The 16,638-nt window shown below is 25.8% G+C and overlaps 2 protein-coding genes across 2 annotated transcripts; both read right to left on the minus strand.

Moving 5' to 3' along the window:
• On the minus strand, positions 1 to 8,334 carry LOC128956748 (ATP-binding cassette sub-family C member 2-like). The gene is made up of 15 exons (XM_054302462.1): positions 8,296 to 8,334; positions 7,588 to 8,050; positions 7,333 to 7,467; positions 5,657 to 6,362; positions 5,190 to 5,300; positions 4,943 to 5,074; positions 4,295 to 4,536; positions 3,807 to 4,085; positions 2,829 to 3,261; positions 2,457 to 2,755; positions 1,739 to 2,133; positions 1,530 to 1,644; positions 1,373 to 1,407; positions 694 to 1,231; positions 1 to 633 (listed from the first exon to the last, which is right to left on the minus strand). The coding sequence occupies exons 1-15, from the start codon at positions 8,316 to 8,318 to the stop codon at positions 1 to 3; spliced, it is 4,539 nt and encodes a 1,512-aa protein (XP_054158437.1). The 5' UTR covers positions 8,319 to 8,334.
• Positions 8,335 to 9,590: 1,256 nt separating this feature from the next.
• LOC128956749 (lectizyme-like) lies at positions 9,591 to 16,537 on the minus strand. The gene is made up of 5 exons (XM_054302463.1): positions 16,465 to 16,537; positions 10,948 to 11,164; positions 10,767 to 10,844; positions 10,132 to 10,594; positions 9,591 to 9,791 (listed from the first exon to the last, which is right to left on the minus strand). Exons 1-5 carry the CDS (start codon positions 16,535 to 16,537, stop codon positions 9,591 to 9,593), a joined length of 1,032 nt encoding a protein of 343 aa, XP_054158438.1.
• Between the last annotated feature and the right edge of the window lie 101 nt (positions 16,538 to 16,638).

Below are 16,638 nucleotides of genomic sequence, written 5' to 3' on the forward strand. Positions count from 1 at the left end.
TTATATAACACCGGCATCTTTGGCCAGTAAATAGAAAATACTAGTTCTATTAGAGAGCAGCTCATCGGGTGACGCAAACTCGGCTACCCGTCCATCGTTTAGCACTAATACCCGATCGCTGTCCATAATTGTGTTGATTCGGTGAGCAATTGTTAGGACAGTACACGACTTGAACTCTTGTCTAATAGTTTGCTGAATAAGTGCATCGGTTTCAACATCGACGGCAGCCGTGGCCTCGTCGAGGATCAGCAGACGTGTGTTACGGAGCAGTGCCCGCGCCAGACATATGAGCTGTCGTTGTCCAACACTTAGGTTATCTCCAGATTCGTCGACCTGATAGTCGAGTCCCATATCTGTAGACTTGACAAACTCGTTGAGATGCGAGTGCTCGAGCACTGACCACAATTGGTCGTCAGTAAAGCGATCAAACGGATCCAAATTAAAGCGAATGGTACCCGAAAATAGTACCGGTTCTTGTGGTATGATTGTCAGCCGCGAACGCAACTGTTGTAGACCTAACTGACCAATATCTGTATCATCGATGACAATGCGACCCATTGCTGGCTCAATGAGTCGAAACAGAGCCAAAGTTAGCGATGACTTTCCGGCACCGGTTCGGCCAACTATACCGATCTGTGGACAGTAGTGTTAATAATTTAATTTCTATATATATACTGTATATTATAATAATACCTTTTCTCCGGGTCTTATATCGACATAAACATTGTTTAGAACTAAATCCAATCCCTCCCGATATCGAGTGCCGTATCCATCGAATCGTACGCATCCTCTGTCGGGCCAGTTATCGGGCAACGGATACCCTGAATGCCAATCGGCTTCCGATGGAAGACAACAATACTCGCGTATCCTTTCAACAGAAACCATATAGTTTTCAGTCAATGAAAACGAAGTGATAAACGTTTCCATAATAGTGGTCAATGAGATGGCGTTTGATAGGGACAGTCCTAAGTCGGCACCCGATAGTCGACCTTTTGCTAGTACGCCGAACAGTGAGGCAAAAAATATAAGAAAATTGCTGAGCACTGGTAGTCTAACTTTGAGCCAACTGTTGGCTACAATATTAGGATAGAGACACATCTGATTGATATCTATTAGATGGTCGGACTCCCGTAGAAACCGATCGACACAATCGTAGGCCCGAATGCTGGACACACCGGTCAGTGTTTCACCAAAATGTGAATATATTGGCGATCGGGTTATCGATTCTAATCTATTTATTTAAAATTGAAAAAAATATTTTCACAAAATTACAGTATATTTTAATTCCTATAAATGTTAACTACTGTATATATTCAGTATAATATTCAATATAACTATAATATATAACTACAAATTAACATTTAATTCATACCGTTTTAATTGACGCGAAGTTTTGATGTAAACAAACTATTTAAAAAAAAATAAAATATGATTTTATAATTAATTGTAAAATAATAAAACAGATATTTTTACAACAAAATAAATAAATGTTATTTTAATAATTTATAAAAATATTACTAATAGTAAACCTGTAACACATAATACAGTATTGCTATAACAATAAATGGTGCCAAAAATATAGGCGTCTGTATGGATATTGACAAAAGTATGGCTAATACGTTGAATATATATTCAAATGTTTGGCTATTGAATAATAATAATAATAATTTTTTTTAAAAATTAACATTAATAATAATAATTTAAAATAATATATATATATATATATATATTTTTTAACTTGAAATATGTTGGCATATTTTGGTCAACTATATTCATATCTTTATTGAAACGATTGGCAATACGACCGCCGGGTGTTGTATCGAAAAAACTCATTGGCGCGTGAAGTATACGTGTTAGTAGCTGACCGTGCAGTACGTTGGACGCCCTAACGGTGCCCACTACTAAAAAGTATCGGCTCAGTACTAGCGTCAATAGTTGGCCGGCTATGATGGCACCGAAAATGCCCAAATAGTAGCCATTGTTGACCGACAAATATTTGGCAGCCATCATACTATTGGACCAATAGTTTAGCCAAAATGTTGATCCATAGACACAAGCAGTTGTCAATAATAGGGTTGTCATATATATAATAAAAAATAGTGAACCAATTGATAGAATATATCTTAAATAAATCTATTTTTTACAAATAAACAAATATTAATAATATATTCATATAAATAAATTGTTATACTAATATAATTAATATTATTGTTAATAAAAAAATTTATTAAAATTGTGTAACTTAATATGTTGTAAATTACAATTTGTAATTTGAAAATTACTAAAAGTTTAATATAAATAAATAAATTTACTTTAAATTTAACTTGACCTTCTTCAACATTTTCATCTTCAATTAATCTAGATTTTTGATTATTATTATTATTGCCAATAATATTAGTATCTAAATTTTTAATATTATCATCATCATTATGGTTATGGTTATGAGTTTGAGAAACTTTTCGACAAATTTCCGGTAAATTGTAATCGCTATCATTATCGTCATCATCAGTAATATCAGTGTTGTTTGTGTCCGATAAATATTGTTTAATTAATTGCATAAAATATTTGTTTTCACGTAACAGCTGTTCATAGGTACCGACGGCGACCACTGAGCCATCCTTGAGGACAACAATGCTATCGACATCGGGTAATACAAACAACTGGTTGGTAACCAAAATACGAGTTTTGTTGCGCAAAATACCGGTTCGCGAGTCTAATACGTTAGTGACGATATGTTTGCCCACATGACTGTCCACTAAAAATAAATATTTTTTATAATTTTTTAAAAAATAAATAATACAAACATTAAATAAATAAACTGAATATACCAGCAGATAGTGGATCGTCGAGTAAATATAGGTCGGCACCGGAATAGACAGCTCTGGCCAAACTGACTCTCTGTTTTTGACCGCCGCTCAGATTCACACCCTTTTCGCCGATCTCTGTCTGATCTCCTGCGGGAAGCTGTTGCAGGTCCTGTCCGAGCGCACAGTTATCAATCACCCGGTCGTACAGTTTGCTGTCCAGTTGTTTGTCAAACAGTATATTTTGTTTGACAGTTGTATTCTGTATCCACGCCTGTTGGGGAACATAGGCTACGCTAACATCCTGTCTAATGTTGACCGATCCCTGAATGAGATTCATATCGCCAAATAGGGCCGATATTAGCGAACTTTTACCGGAGCCGACACCGCCAATAATAGCCACAAACTGACCATCCGTTACGTTCAAATCAATTTTATTCAATGTATTGCTATTTTTCTGGTTATTATTATTATTATTACTACTCTTGTTGTTGTTGTTGTTGCTGATGATGTTATTATTATTATTACTATTTTGTTGGCTACTGTCCCACAAAAATGTGGCCTTATTTACGGAAACAATATAATTGTTGTCCAAATTTCTTGTAATATAATTATTGTGTTCATCTAAATTGAGAAACACTTCGATACGTTTAAACGATACAAATAGCTGTGTGTGTGTGTGTGGGTGTGTGTGGGTGTGTGTGGGTGGATGGGTGGGTGTATAAAAAATAGTTTAAATATAATTATTTATTTATACTAATATTTTTTAAAATATAATTTTTTCCAGTAATAATAAATAATTAGATAAAAATTATAATAATCATACATATTATAATTTAGTTACTCATTGTGTAGTAATACATATTAATAGATTAAATATAGTGAATAAAAAATATGAAATAACTAAATTTAAATTTAATTAATATCTTCCAAAATAAATATATTATACTTAAAATTAAATATTATTTTATTATTACAAATATGTTTTTATTTTTCACATACCATTGACAGTGTATAAAAGCTTACGGGTAACATAATGACTGCATCCTTGATCAATGAAAATAACGATATCGACACAAACAATATCTCCGGTGTTAACTGTCCTCCACTGATATTGAGTCCAATATATGAACCAAATGAGATCAGTTGTGCAAATGATGGACTGGTCAATAGCATTATAACAAAAATCGATACACAATGAAATCCATTTTTTAAAAATAATAACTCTTTTTGGCGAATCTTTGTTACCCTTTCCATAAACGACTGTTCCCATGCATATAACTTAACATATATAAAATATTACATAAAAAAGTTTATATATATAACACATTTATTAATGTTTAAAAATTATTTAAATTACTACAACAACAACAACGACTACTACTACTACTACTACTACTACTACTATAAATAATTATTAAACAAAAATTCTAATAATAATTATTAGATTAATTACAATAAATAATCTTTAAATATATATATATCTATACCTTAAGCACTTTAATTCCAGTAATAATTTCATTCAATATGGCCAGTCTACTATCAGTTTGTTGTAATGTTTTTATTTGATAATTGGTAAATGCTATTATAACTAGCAGATCAATTGGTAAAATAATGGCAAATACTGATACACCGATTAATGCGGCCACACCTAACTCGGTATACAATAAATATATTGCAATAGCAATCTGTAACGGTGCCGACAGTATGTAACCAATATTTTGAAAATTGTCTAAATTAAATAGTATTATATAAATTAAATAAATTATATTATTATTAAAAATAAACTAAAAATTTTATATACATTATAAATAATACTGGTAGACATTTATTAGCAATTTCTAGTTTTTGATATATTATTATTAGAGTGCGTTAAACTAATAACAAATGTTAGTTATTGTATTAAGTAATTAATAAAATATATTTTAAATGTATTTATATTGTTAGATATGAAAAAGCATAAATTGTTTTCAGAATATAATGTATTAAAATTAATTATTTTACAATACTGTATATATTTCATAAATTATTGTGAATATAATTATTTAGTAGAAGCATATAATAAATTATATTAAGTTTTTTTGCAATTCAATGATTATTACTTAAAAGTTTTAAGTTAAAACAACAATTTTAATTACCGTTTACTTGTTGACAGTCAATAGCCATCAGATTCATGATCTCACCATTAGGTGTGTGCCGTTTGGACTCATTGCTCAACACCATTGACTTACGATAGACGGCTGATTGTAGGCCTGACTTTATATTTAAGGCTATTTAAAAATTAGTAAAATAAAAATCAAATATATTAATAGTATGGATAATATTTTTCAAAATATACAATTAGTATACATAATTAATATTTTTAAATAAATATATATTTTTTACCTATTGAACTAATATTTTGAGAATAATATGCATTAAATAAACTAGCTAAAACATTTATCGACATTAATAAAACAGTAAAAATATATCCATGCCATTGGGGTGCATTGATATCTTGGATAAAATTAATCAATAATCTATTTTTTTAAAAACAATATATAAATAAATTCATAATAATTAGTAATATTATACAAAATTTATATTTAAAAAATTATATTAATGGTTTTTAAATAATAATTTAATCTAGATTTTATTATTATTAGTATTATAATAATCATACTTGACAATTAATGGTTGTACCATTGTTAAACATGCTGATATAATAAATAATAAGCAGGGTACTATTGTATGTAAACCATATGTTTTAGTAATTGTCCAGATTATTTTTATACGTTTTGATTTACTATTAATATTGTTATTATTATTTTTAAGCCAATAATGTGTAATCTTTTTATAGTTATTAACTGTACTATCGGTCGGACGCAGTGACCAGAGATCGTCAAATATTAGTGACTTTTGCCAGCCTTTCCAAAACATACTGTTCGCCCAGTGATAGGTTATTTGCGACGGAAACGATGCCCACTGTTTGGGACAAACAGTGTGTTTGCCAAACGCATCGATTTTATTGCAATCTGCGGACAACTGTTTGTCGGCAAACGTACAGTAGATTAATAATAGTACAGTAATCGAGTAGTTAATACAATATAATATAAATTCATAGTTTTGTAGGTAATCTTGTGTGGCATATGTGGCCACAGAGAGAGCACCTAAAACCGTGTCCGCCAATAGATATATCCATACAAAACCATTTGTTGTAATACCAGACAATATGTACAAATAAAATACAATACATAGCGCTAGTCTGGTAATAATCTGTACGGCAATGGCTATAATATATGCCGTACTCGGACTGTCCGACCATTGATATTTGCGACATAAGCTTAGTATCAGTTCCACTAATAGGATACCAGTGCTGACAACGGTTAGGCCTAATCTGCTGATATTATAATAGTTCCATTTAATAACAGTGTATTTGTTACTAGTCCTGCATATCCACTGTATTAGATTCAGTATAAAACCTAACCACAAAACAATACAGGGAACCCATACAAACCAAGTGTTTAGCATACATGAGCTCGGATAGGGTCTAGTTGTGTACCATAATGTTTTGGTATCCTATTAACAAAAAATTATACTTATAGTTCTATTACATTATAATCTATTATATGATAGTTTGATATTACAATTAAATAATCAAATAAATATTGTTTAGATAACATAAAATATATTCTCTCAATAAATACTTACCACTAATTTATCATTACATATATTTTCAAACATTTTTATAATTTATCCGTATATAAAATAGATATATAATTAACAATAAAATATTTAATTTGTTAACAATATATTATTAATTATATTAATTAAATCTATTACATATATATATATATATATATGTTAACAACCATTGTTTTTTTTATTAATGTTTAATGTCTAAAAAACAAGATATACAATATAATAATAAAAATCATACTAGTATTTAGAATAATTTGCATTTATTAATGACATAGCATATTTTAAGTATATTAATAAATTCATATATTTTTTGTCGTATAGTAAACAACATTGATAAAATAATTTACACTGCAATTTTTTTCTAAATAATTATTTTTATTAACATGGCAAATAATTTAAATTAAAAAAATATTTAAAAACAATACAATTGAAATTTAAGAATTTAAAAAATAAATAATAATTTTATTAAATTAATTATTTAACATAAACATTATATTTACTAACAAATGATATTTTAGAAATATTTTATTTATATATTCAATATTCAATCTATTGTATACTAATGTAAATTAATATAAAATATTTAAAAAAATTTATTAAAGACTAAATGTTTATAAAATCTAATAGGATGACAATAAATATTATAAACATATTTACTATGTTTACTAAATTACAGTGTATAAATAACAACAAATTTAAACATGTATTATAGTATTAACCAAAATACAACAACAACTAATAATAATAAAAAATTTCAAATATAAAAAATAATAAAAACTAATTAATAAGGTTTTTTGGTCGTACTATTGCTAATAGTTTTGACAATCCAATCGATATAAAAGGAAACTCGTGCCCAATATGTATTTAAATCGGGATTGTTATAACCGCACTCTCCATCAATATCTTTATTAAAACCCGAAAATACGCCCAACAGGACAGCCCTTCCATTAACATACTGTACTAATGGCCCGCCAGAATCACCCTGGGTTTGTGTGTATGTGTTTGTATATATAGGTGTGTCATATATTTAATAGAAACCAAAAAATATAACTAATTAATTAGCAAGCACATTTACTATTATTGTTTTTAGAAAAAAACATACGACACAAATATCAGTTCCCTGTTCATGATATCTTTTGGTTGGCAGTACAGACATGTATTCAAATTCTGTCCAATTTGGTTCCCGATATAGTGTCGAATCCATAACAATACGCATAAAACCCATGATATGTCCCGTATCGGGATTTGTACCGTTTGATGAAATTGGTCCCCAACCGCTGGTCATTGCCAGCTCATCGCCGTTTTCGTGTATATTGGCTTCGGGCATACAAACCGAATTGACCAGTTGGCGATCACCGAAATCAATAGATTTTGTCAGTCGTATCAGTGCCAGATCATACCTACCGATGTCACTGCCATACCAAAAGTCTGGATACTCGTACAGTTCGCGTGATATATAGCGCCGGGCGTACGGTTTGCCCGTGTCGTTGGCAATAGCATCACCCGATTCATAGCCCAGATAGGCATAAACATATGCCGGACAATTGAACTGGGTGGCATCGCAACTAAATATTGCAACAACAAATAAAATGACTAAAAAAGATATTGTAAAATACTATAAAATTATACTTTTGTGTTTACCGTGTGTGTGTGTGTGTGTGTGTGTGTGTGTGTGTGTTTGTTTGTTTGTGTGTGTGTGTGTATAGTTTAGATTAGTAGTGTGTAGTTAGGGGTGGGTGAATGGGTGAATGTAGTTGATTAGCAAAAATAAACTACAGCTAAACACCATTAAACATAATATATTACATACTATATGCAGTGGGCGGACGTCATAATCCATTGTTGACTAATTATGACTCCCGAACAAAATTTGTAATCATATTTAGCCCTATAATATATATATAAACAAACAAAATCATATTAATACTGAATATTATTGATTGTGTTGTATCAAACAATTATTACTAATTGTTATAATTTTTTTATGTCTAATACCCTATAGATATAACCAAACCTAACCTTTTTGTATCCAATAGTTTTAATTGAATCTTAAGATAAGCCAAAAAATTGAGATCTCCTTTGCGGGCAAAACGACCGTTTATAACACTTGCGTCAAACGTTTTGTGAAATCTGAAACACTGGTCACTAAAGAGTGGCGATTCACGGGTTATACCGCAATCGGTGTCATTCAAGTACGGGTAGCGACCAATACGCGCGTGCTGTATGTCTGCAGAGTACGTGCCATTTGATTGTAATATTATGATTGTTACTAAAAAATTTAATTATTTTAGGATTTTTTTTGGGTTAAACTATATACTGTACTATTTTAATATATGAACAAATAGATAGTTTAATAATTTATTTATGATAAAATAATTATTTATTTATTTTTATAAAACTTACTTGGTAAAATAACAATATAGATGTAGTAATTTTGCATAATTTTGTTGTTTTTTTTGTTAGTTAATTTGCTGGTTATTTATTAATTATTTGAAAACATTGTTTACTATAAAAATACAAATTTTATTTTTTTTAGAAATACTTTTATATTAAAAAGTATTATATTAACAAAATATATTAATGAAATTGTATTATATTTATATTTCTAAAATATTTATTAATATTCTATCATATTTTATATATGATATCATATATACAATATAAAAATAATATATTGTAGTTGTAATAAATAAATATATTTGTATATAATAATATTAATATAGTATTTAATATAAAATTAATAATAAATATTAAAATATTAAATTTTAAAAATATTATTTGATAATTACTGTAATATACTGTAAATTTACAATCTTAAAAATATAAAACTATTTACTAAACTAAAAAATATATTAGCTTTAAAACAACTATTTAAATTAAATATAATTATTTTTAATACTGTATAATTTATGATTTTATCTTTACGTAATATATTATTTATAAATTATTATATTGTATTAATGTAATTATTTTTTTAATATACAATAATACTCAACATTTTAATCATAATAAATTTACTAATCATATATTTAATTAGTTAATATTAATGTAACCTAAATTTAATATTTAATAAAAAAATTTAAAATGTAAAAAATAATAAACTAATTAATAAGGCTTTTTGGTCGTACTATTGACAATAGTTTCGACAATCCAATCGGTATAATAGGAAACTCGTGCCCAATAGGTATTCAATTCGGGATCAGTAGTACCGCACAAAACATCTAAAAATTTATTAAAACCCGAAAATACGCCCAATAGGACAGCCCTTCCGTTAACATACTGTACTAATGGTCCACCTGAATCACCCTGGATATTTTTGTGTATGTGTATATTTAAATGATATATTTTAAATAATAAAATTGTAAAAATAAATTAATTAGCACATCAATAATTAGCTAGCACATTTATTACTACTAATACAGAAAATGTCAATTAAAAGTTTAATTTTGAGTAATATTATGTAATGCTCTAGCAAGGTACTTTATATAACTTACCTAATATTAGGTAACTGTATACTAAGTTAGCGTAAAGTTAACTGTACAGGATATAATTCAAATTTAAACTTTTAATTAACATTATCTGTATTATATTATATTATTATTGTATATAAATTAATTTATATACAATAATAGCTAACATACTGTACCTCACAGACATCAGTTCCCGTTTGGCTAAATCTTTTCGTAGTTATTACTGACCAGAGTTCAGCGTCTGTCCAATTTGGCTGCTGGTATAGTGTCGAGTTGAAAACAATACGCATAAAACCCATGATATGTCCCGTATCGGGATTTGTACCGTTTGGAGATATCGGTCCCCAACCGCTGGTCATTGCCAGCTCATCGCCAGTTTCGTATATATCTCGTTCGGGCATACAAACCGAATTGACCAGTTGGCGATCACCGAAATCAATAGATTTTCTCAGCCGTAACAATCCTATATCATATCTGCCGATGTCGTAGCCAAAAATATAGGCCGGAAACCCGTACTGTTCGCGTACTATGTAGGGCCGGGCGTCAGGTTTGCCCGTGTCGTTGGCAATAGCATCACCCGATTCATAGCCCAGATAGGCATAAACATATGCCGGACAATTAAACTGGGTGGCATCGCAACTAAATATAACAATTGTCATTAAGATTTTTAAAATTTTTTTAATTACATAAAAAAATTATTAACTAAATTATTCAATATATAATTTTTTTAAATATACTATATATATAGCTTATCATTACTAGAAGTATAGCTAAACACCAGTAACTTAATGTTTGTATATATTTTACATACTATATGCAGTGGGCGGACGTCATAATCCATTGTTGACTAATTATGACTCCCGAACAAAATTTGGTTATATATTTAGCCCTATAATATACATTCACACAAAAATCATATTATTGATTGTGTGCCCAAAAACAATTATAGACTTTAATTTAATGTCTAACACCATATGCCTACAAACCCTAACCTTTTTGTAGCCAATAGTTTGAATTGAAACTTAAGATAAGCCAAAAAATTGAGATCTCCTTTGCGGGCAAAACGACCGTTTATAACACTGCCGGCGCTCGCGTCAAACGTTTTGTGAAATTTGAAACATTGGTCACTAAATAGTGGAGATTCACGGGTTTTACCGCAATCGGTGTCATTCAAGTACGGGTAGCGACCAATACGTGCGTGCGGTATGTCTGCAGAGTACGTGCCATTTGATTGTAATATTATGATTGTTACTAAAAAATTTAATTATTTTTGTTTTTTTTTGGTTAAACTATATACTGTACTATTTTAATATATGAAAAAATAGATAGTTTAATAATTTATTTTTAAAAAACTTACATGTTAAAATAACAATATAGATGAAGTAATTTTTCATATTATTGTTGTTTTGTTAGTTAATTTGATAGTTATTTATTATATGATAATTTTATAAATCAGTTATTTTTTGATAAACAATTATTTATATTTTTCTATAATTTTGAATTTAAACTACAAACTAGATTTTTTTAGAAATAGTTTTAATTAAAAAATATATATTGAATTTATATTATATTATATTTCAAAAATATCTATAATATTTAGTATAAAATTTCTAAATTTTAAATAATATGATTTTATTTGTAACATAAATGCATAAAATGTTAATATCGTATTTAATATAAAATCTATAATCAATAGATTTTAAATATTATTTGATATAATTACATATTATAATATACTGTTAATTAAATATAATTATATATAATCATTATTAATATTGTGTATTTATGGGATTTTAATTTTACATAATATAAATAATTTAGTAGATAATTGGATAATTTCATGTTAATTTATGTTGTCAAATATTATTAATTAAAATATAATATTATTTTTAGTTATTATTATTAGCTATTACTACTAATTATATTTATTAAACTAAAAGCCCTTAAAATTTTGTATATAATTTATTGGCTTAATATTGTTTTTAAAAAATCAATATATAAAAGTTTATTGTGATTACAATTACATTTAATTGATATTATTATAAAATACAGTTTTATTAATAGTTCAATGATTAGCATTTACACTTATGCATTTATATATATTTTATATATTAACAAACATATAAAAAAAATATTAGTTATTAATTGATTAAATATCTTATAATATTAATGTCTTATTAAATATATTTTGAAAATTAATAGTTAAATAGTTTACATATTTAAAAAATAAAAATGTATAAAACAAAATTGTTATATTTATTTAGCAGTAATTTTTATACCAACTATTTTGACAAACTTGACAACATTTATACGGCTATCAATACAATCGGCAAATTTTTAGTCAAATACTACATAACCGTATCGACTATTGATGACTATGTTGATCGTGTCTATCCATTGAAACGACTCGTTGGCTGTCTGTGTGTGTGTGGACAGTGCACTATTGCTATTTGCTGTCCGATATGCAGTGTCGGGTGCCGTCAATCAGCAATGGATGCGCTCAGTTATGTGCGATGCTTTCTATTTGTCAGCTCATCCGACACTGTTGTCCTATACGGTGGCCGACTGTGCATTGGTTATGCTATTAATTAACATAACCATTCAGTACCAGTACTATAATCATAGACTAGATCTGATTCAATTGGCTAATGATTTGCGTCACAATCGTCACAACAGTAAAACTTGAATCAACAAAATCAACGAAAACTGGCCGTTAGGGTAAACATGTTTCAATACATTTATTAATACTCAGATACATTAAATTAATTTTGTAATATATAAAGTTTATATTATATTAAATTATATTATAAACTATAAAAATATATTTGTTTTTTTTTGTTTAAACAATCAATTTTGTTAAATATTACTAAAATTTATAGTATTTTATTTTAAATGTTTATAGAGTTTATAGTAATGTCTAGAATTGGTGTTTATTAGATTATCATTTATTTTTAATATAATAAATATTTAACAATATATTTATAAATCTTAATAATTTTAATTTTTTGAATACTAAACTATAATATTAATATTTTTTAAAAATAATTTATAAATACAAATAATTATCAAATAAAGTTTAATAATTTTAAATTGTATTTATACATATAGATAGCACCACTATTGTTGTTAATATACTTTATTATATTAGTACATTATTTTTAATTTTAAATATATCAAATTGTTGTAAAAATCAATTATTAATTAAATAATTTATTAGTAAAAAAAATAATTAAATCTATACTATTATATAAACTATTACAATAATAATAATAATACAAATAAATATATAGATATTTATTTATTTGCTTAACTTTTTTTTCTTAAACATGTATCAATGATTGCTGTATTAGATACTGTAGAGTGAAATAAATTTATTACAATATTAGCAACATTGCCGATAGATAGGCCCTGGGTAGTAATAGCATTGATTAATTATACATATACATATACATATACATATACATATACATATACATTATACATATACATATACATATACATATACATATACATATACATATACATATACATATACATATACATATACATATACATATACATATACATATACATATACATATACATTATACATATACATATACATATACATATACATATACATATACATATACATATACATATACATATACATATACATATACATATACATATACATATACATATACATTATACATATACATATACATATACATATACATATACATATACATATACATATACATATACATATACATATACATATACATATACATATACATATACATTATACATATACATTATACATATACATATACATATACATATACATATACATATACATATACATATACATATACATATACATATACATATACATTATACATATACATATACATATACATATACATATACATATACATATACATATACATATACATATACATATACATATACATATACATATACATATACATATACATATACATATACATATACATATACATATACATATACATATACATATACATATACATATACATATACATATACATTATACATATACATATACATATACATATACATATACATATACATATACATTATACATATACATATACATATACATATACATATACATATACATATACATATACATATACATATACATTATACATATACATATACATATACATATACATATACATATACATATACATATACATATACATATACATATACATATACATATACATATACATATACATATACATATACATATACATTATACATATACATATACATATACATATACATATACATATACATATACATATACATATACATATACATATACATATACATATACATATACATATACATTATACATATACATATACATATACATATACATATACATATACATATACATATACATATACATATACATATACATATACATATACATATACATATACATATACATATACATATACATATACATATACATATACATATACATATACATATACATATACATATACATATACATATACATATACATATACATATACATATACATATACATATACATATACATATACATATACATATACATATACATATACATATACATATACATATACATATACATATACATATACATATACATATACATATACATATACATATACATATACATATACATATACATATACATATACATTATACATATACATATACATATACATATACATATACATATACATATACATATACATATACATATACATATACATATACATATACATATACATATACATATACATATACATATACATATACATATACATATACATATACATTATACATATACATATACATATACATATACATATACATATACATATACATATACATATACATATACATATACATTATACATATACATATACATATACATATACATATACATATACATATACATATACATATACATATACATATACATATACATATACATATACATATACATATACATATACATATACATATACATATACATATACATATACATATACATATACATATACATATACATATACATATACATATACATATACATATACATATACATATACATATACATATACATATACATATACATATACATATACATATACATATACATATACATATACATATACATATACATATACATATACATATACATATACATATACATATACATATACATATACATATACATATACATATACATATACATATACATATACATATACATATACATATACATATACATATACATATACATATACATATACATTATACATATACATATACATATACATATACATATATATACATATACATATACATATACATATACATATACATATACATATACATATACATATACATATACATATACATATACATATACATATACATATACATATACATATACATATACATATACATATACATATACATATACATATACATATACATATACATATACATATACATATACATATACATATACATATACATATACATATACATATACATATACATATACATATACATATACATATACATATACATATACATATACATATACATATACATATACATATACATATACATATACATATACATATACATATACATATACATATACATATACATATACATATACATATACATATACATATACATATACATATACATATACATATACATATACATATACATATACATATACATATACATTATACATATACATATACATATACATATATAGATTACATGAAAGATATGTTTTATTGGTAAGCCCCCCATGGGAGCAATTTCAATTAGGTTAATTTTGATAATTTAATTTAAATCTAGTTTATCATTATAAGAAAAAACTTACAATATTAATGCAATAATTAAATACCTTAATTAGTATAATTATTTTATTTATTAAAAATAATACCAAAAAAAAAGTAGAAAAATAAATATAAATTTATAAAATATAACCTAAAACTTGCTATAGAAATGTCTTTTTAATTTATTGTTATTGTTGTTTATAGTAATAGTATTAAAATAAAAACATTTGATTACAAAACACATTTTATTGACACTTAACAGCGCAATGTTTTCGACAAATAAAATATTAGATATTTTTTAAAATTTTGTTTATATTTAATATAAAAATAAATAAAATTTTTTCTAACGGCTAATATAATATCTGTCATAAATCATATTAAATTTATAAAATCTTTCTCTCTCTTTCTCTCTCTTTAAAATAACAAAAATAATAAAATCAAATGTTTCATAAAAAAAATAAAACAATATTTTATCTATCGATTAATTGTCTAATTTCTAGCAAATCGGCTATCATTTGGCGATAATTTATCCACAAAAAAAACAAACAAACAAACACTTAATCTACATATCTCTCTCTCTCTCTCTCTCTCTCTCTCTCTCTCTCTCTCTCTCTATACCTGTGGCGGCGCTCAGGTATGATATCTTCACCAAAAGAAAAAACAGTCGACAATAATTGCCGGTTGAGTTCATCGATCGCCAAGAGAGTAGTACATCCTGGAGATAGCTATAGACCTACATATAGACTAGTATATGATAGACAGGCCGACGTATATGACGGGCCAGTGAACACA

This window comes from Oppia nitens, unplaced genomic scaffold, assembly GCF_028296485.1.
Source record: "Oppia nitens isolate AA-2021 unplaced genomic scaffold, nextdenovo-longstitch-racon4-pilon3 scaffold32_pilon_pilon_pilon, whole genome shotgun sequence".
NCBI classification, from domain to species: domain Eukaryota; kingdom Metazoa; phylum Arthropoda; class Arachnida; order Sarcoptiformes; family Oppiidae; genus Oppia; species Oppia nitens.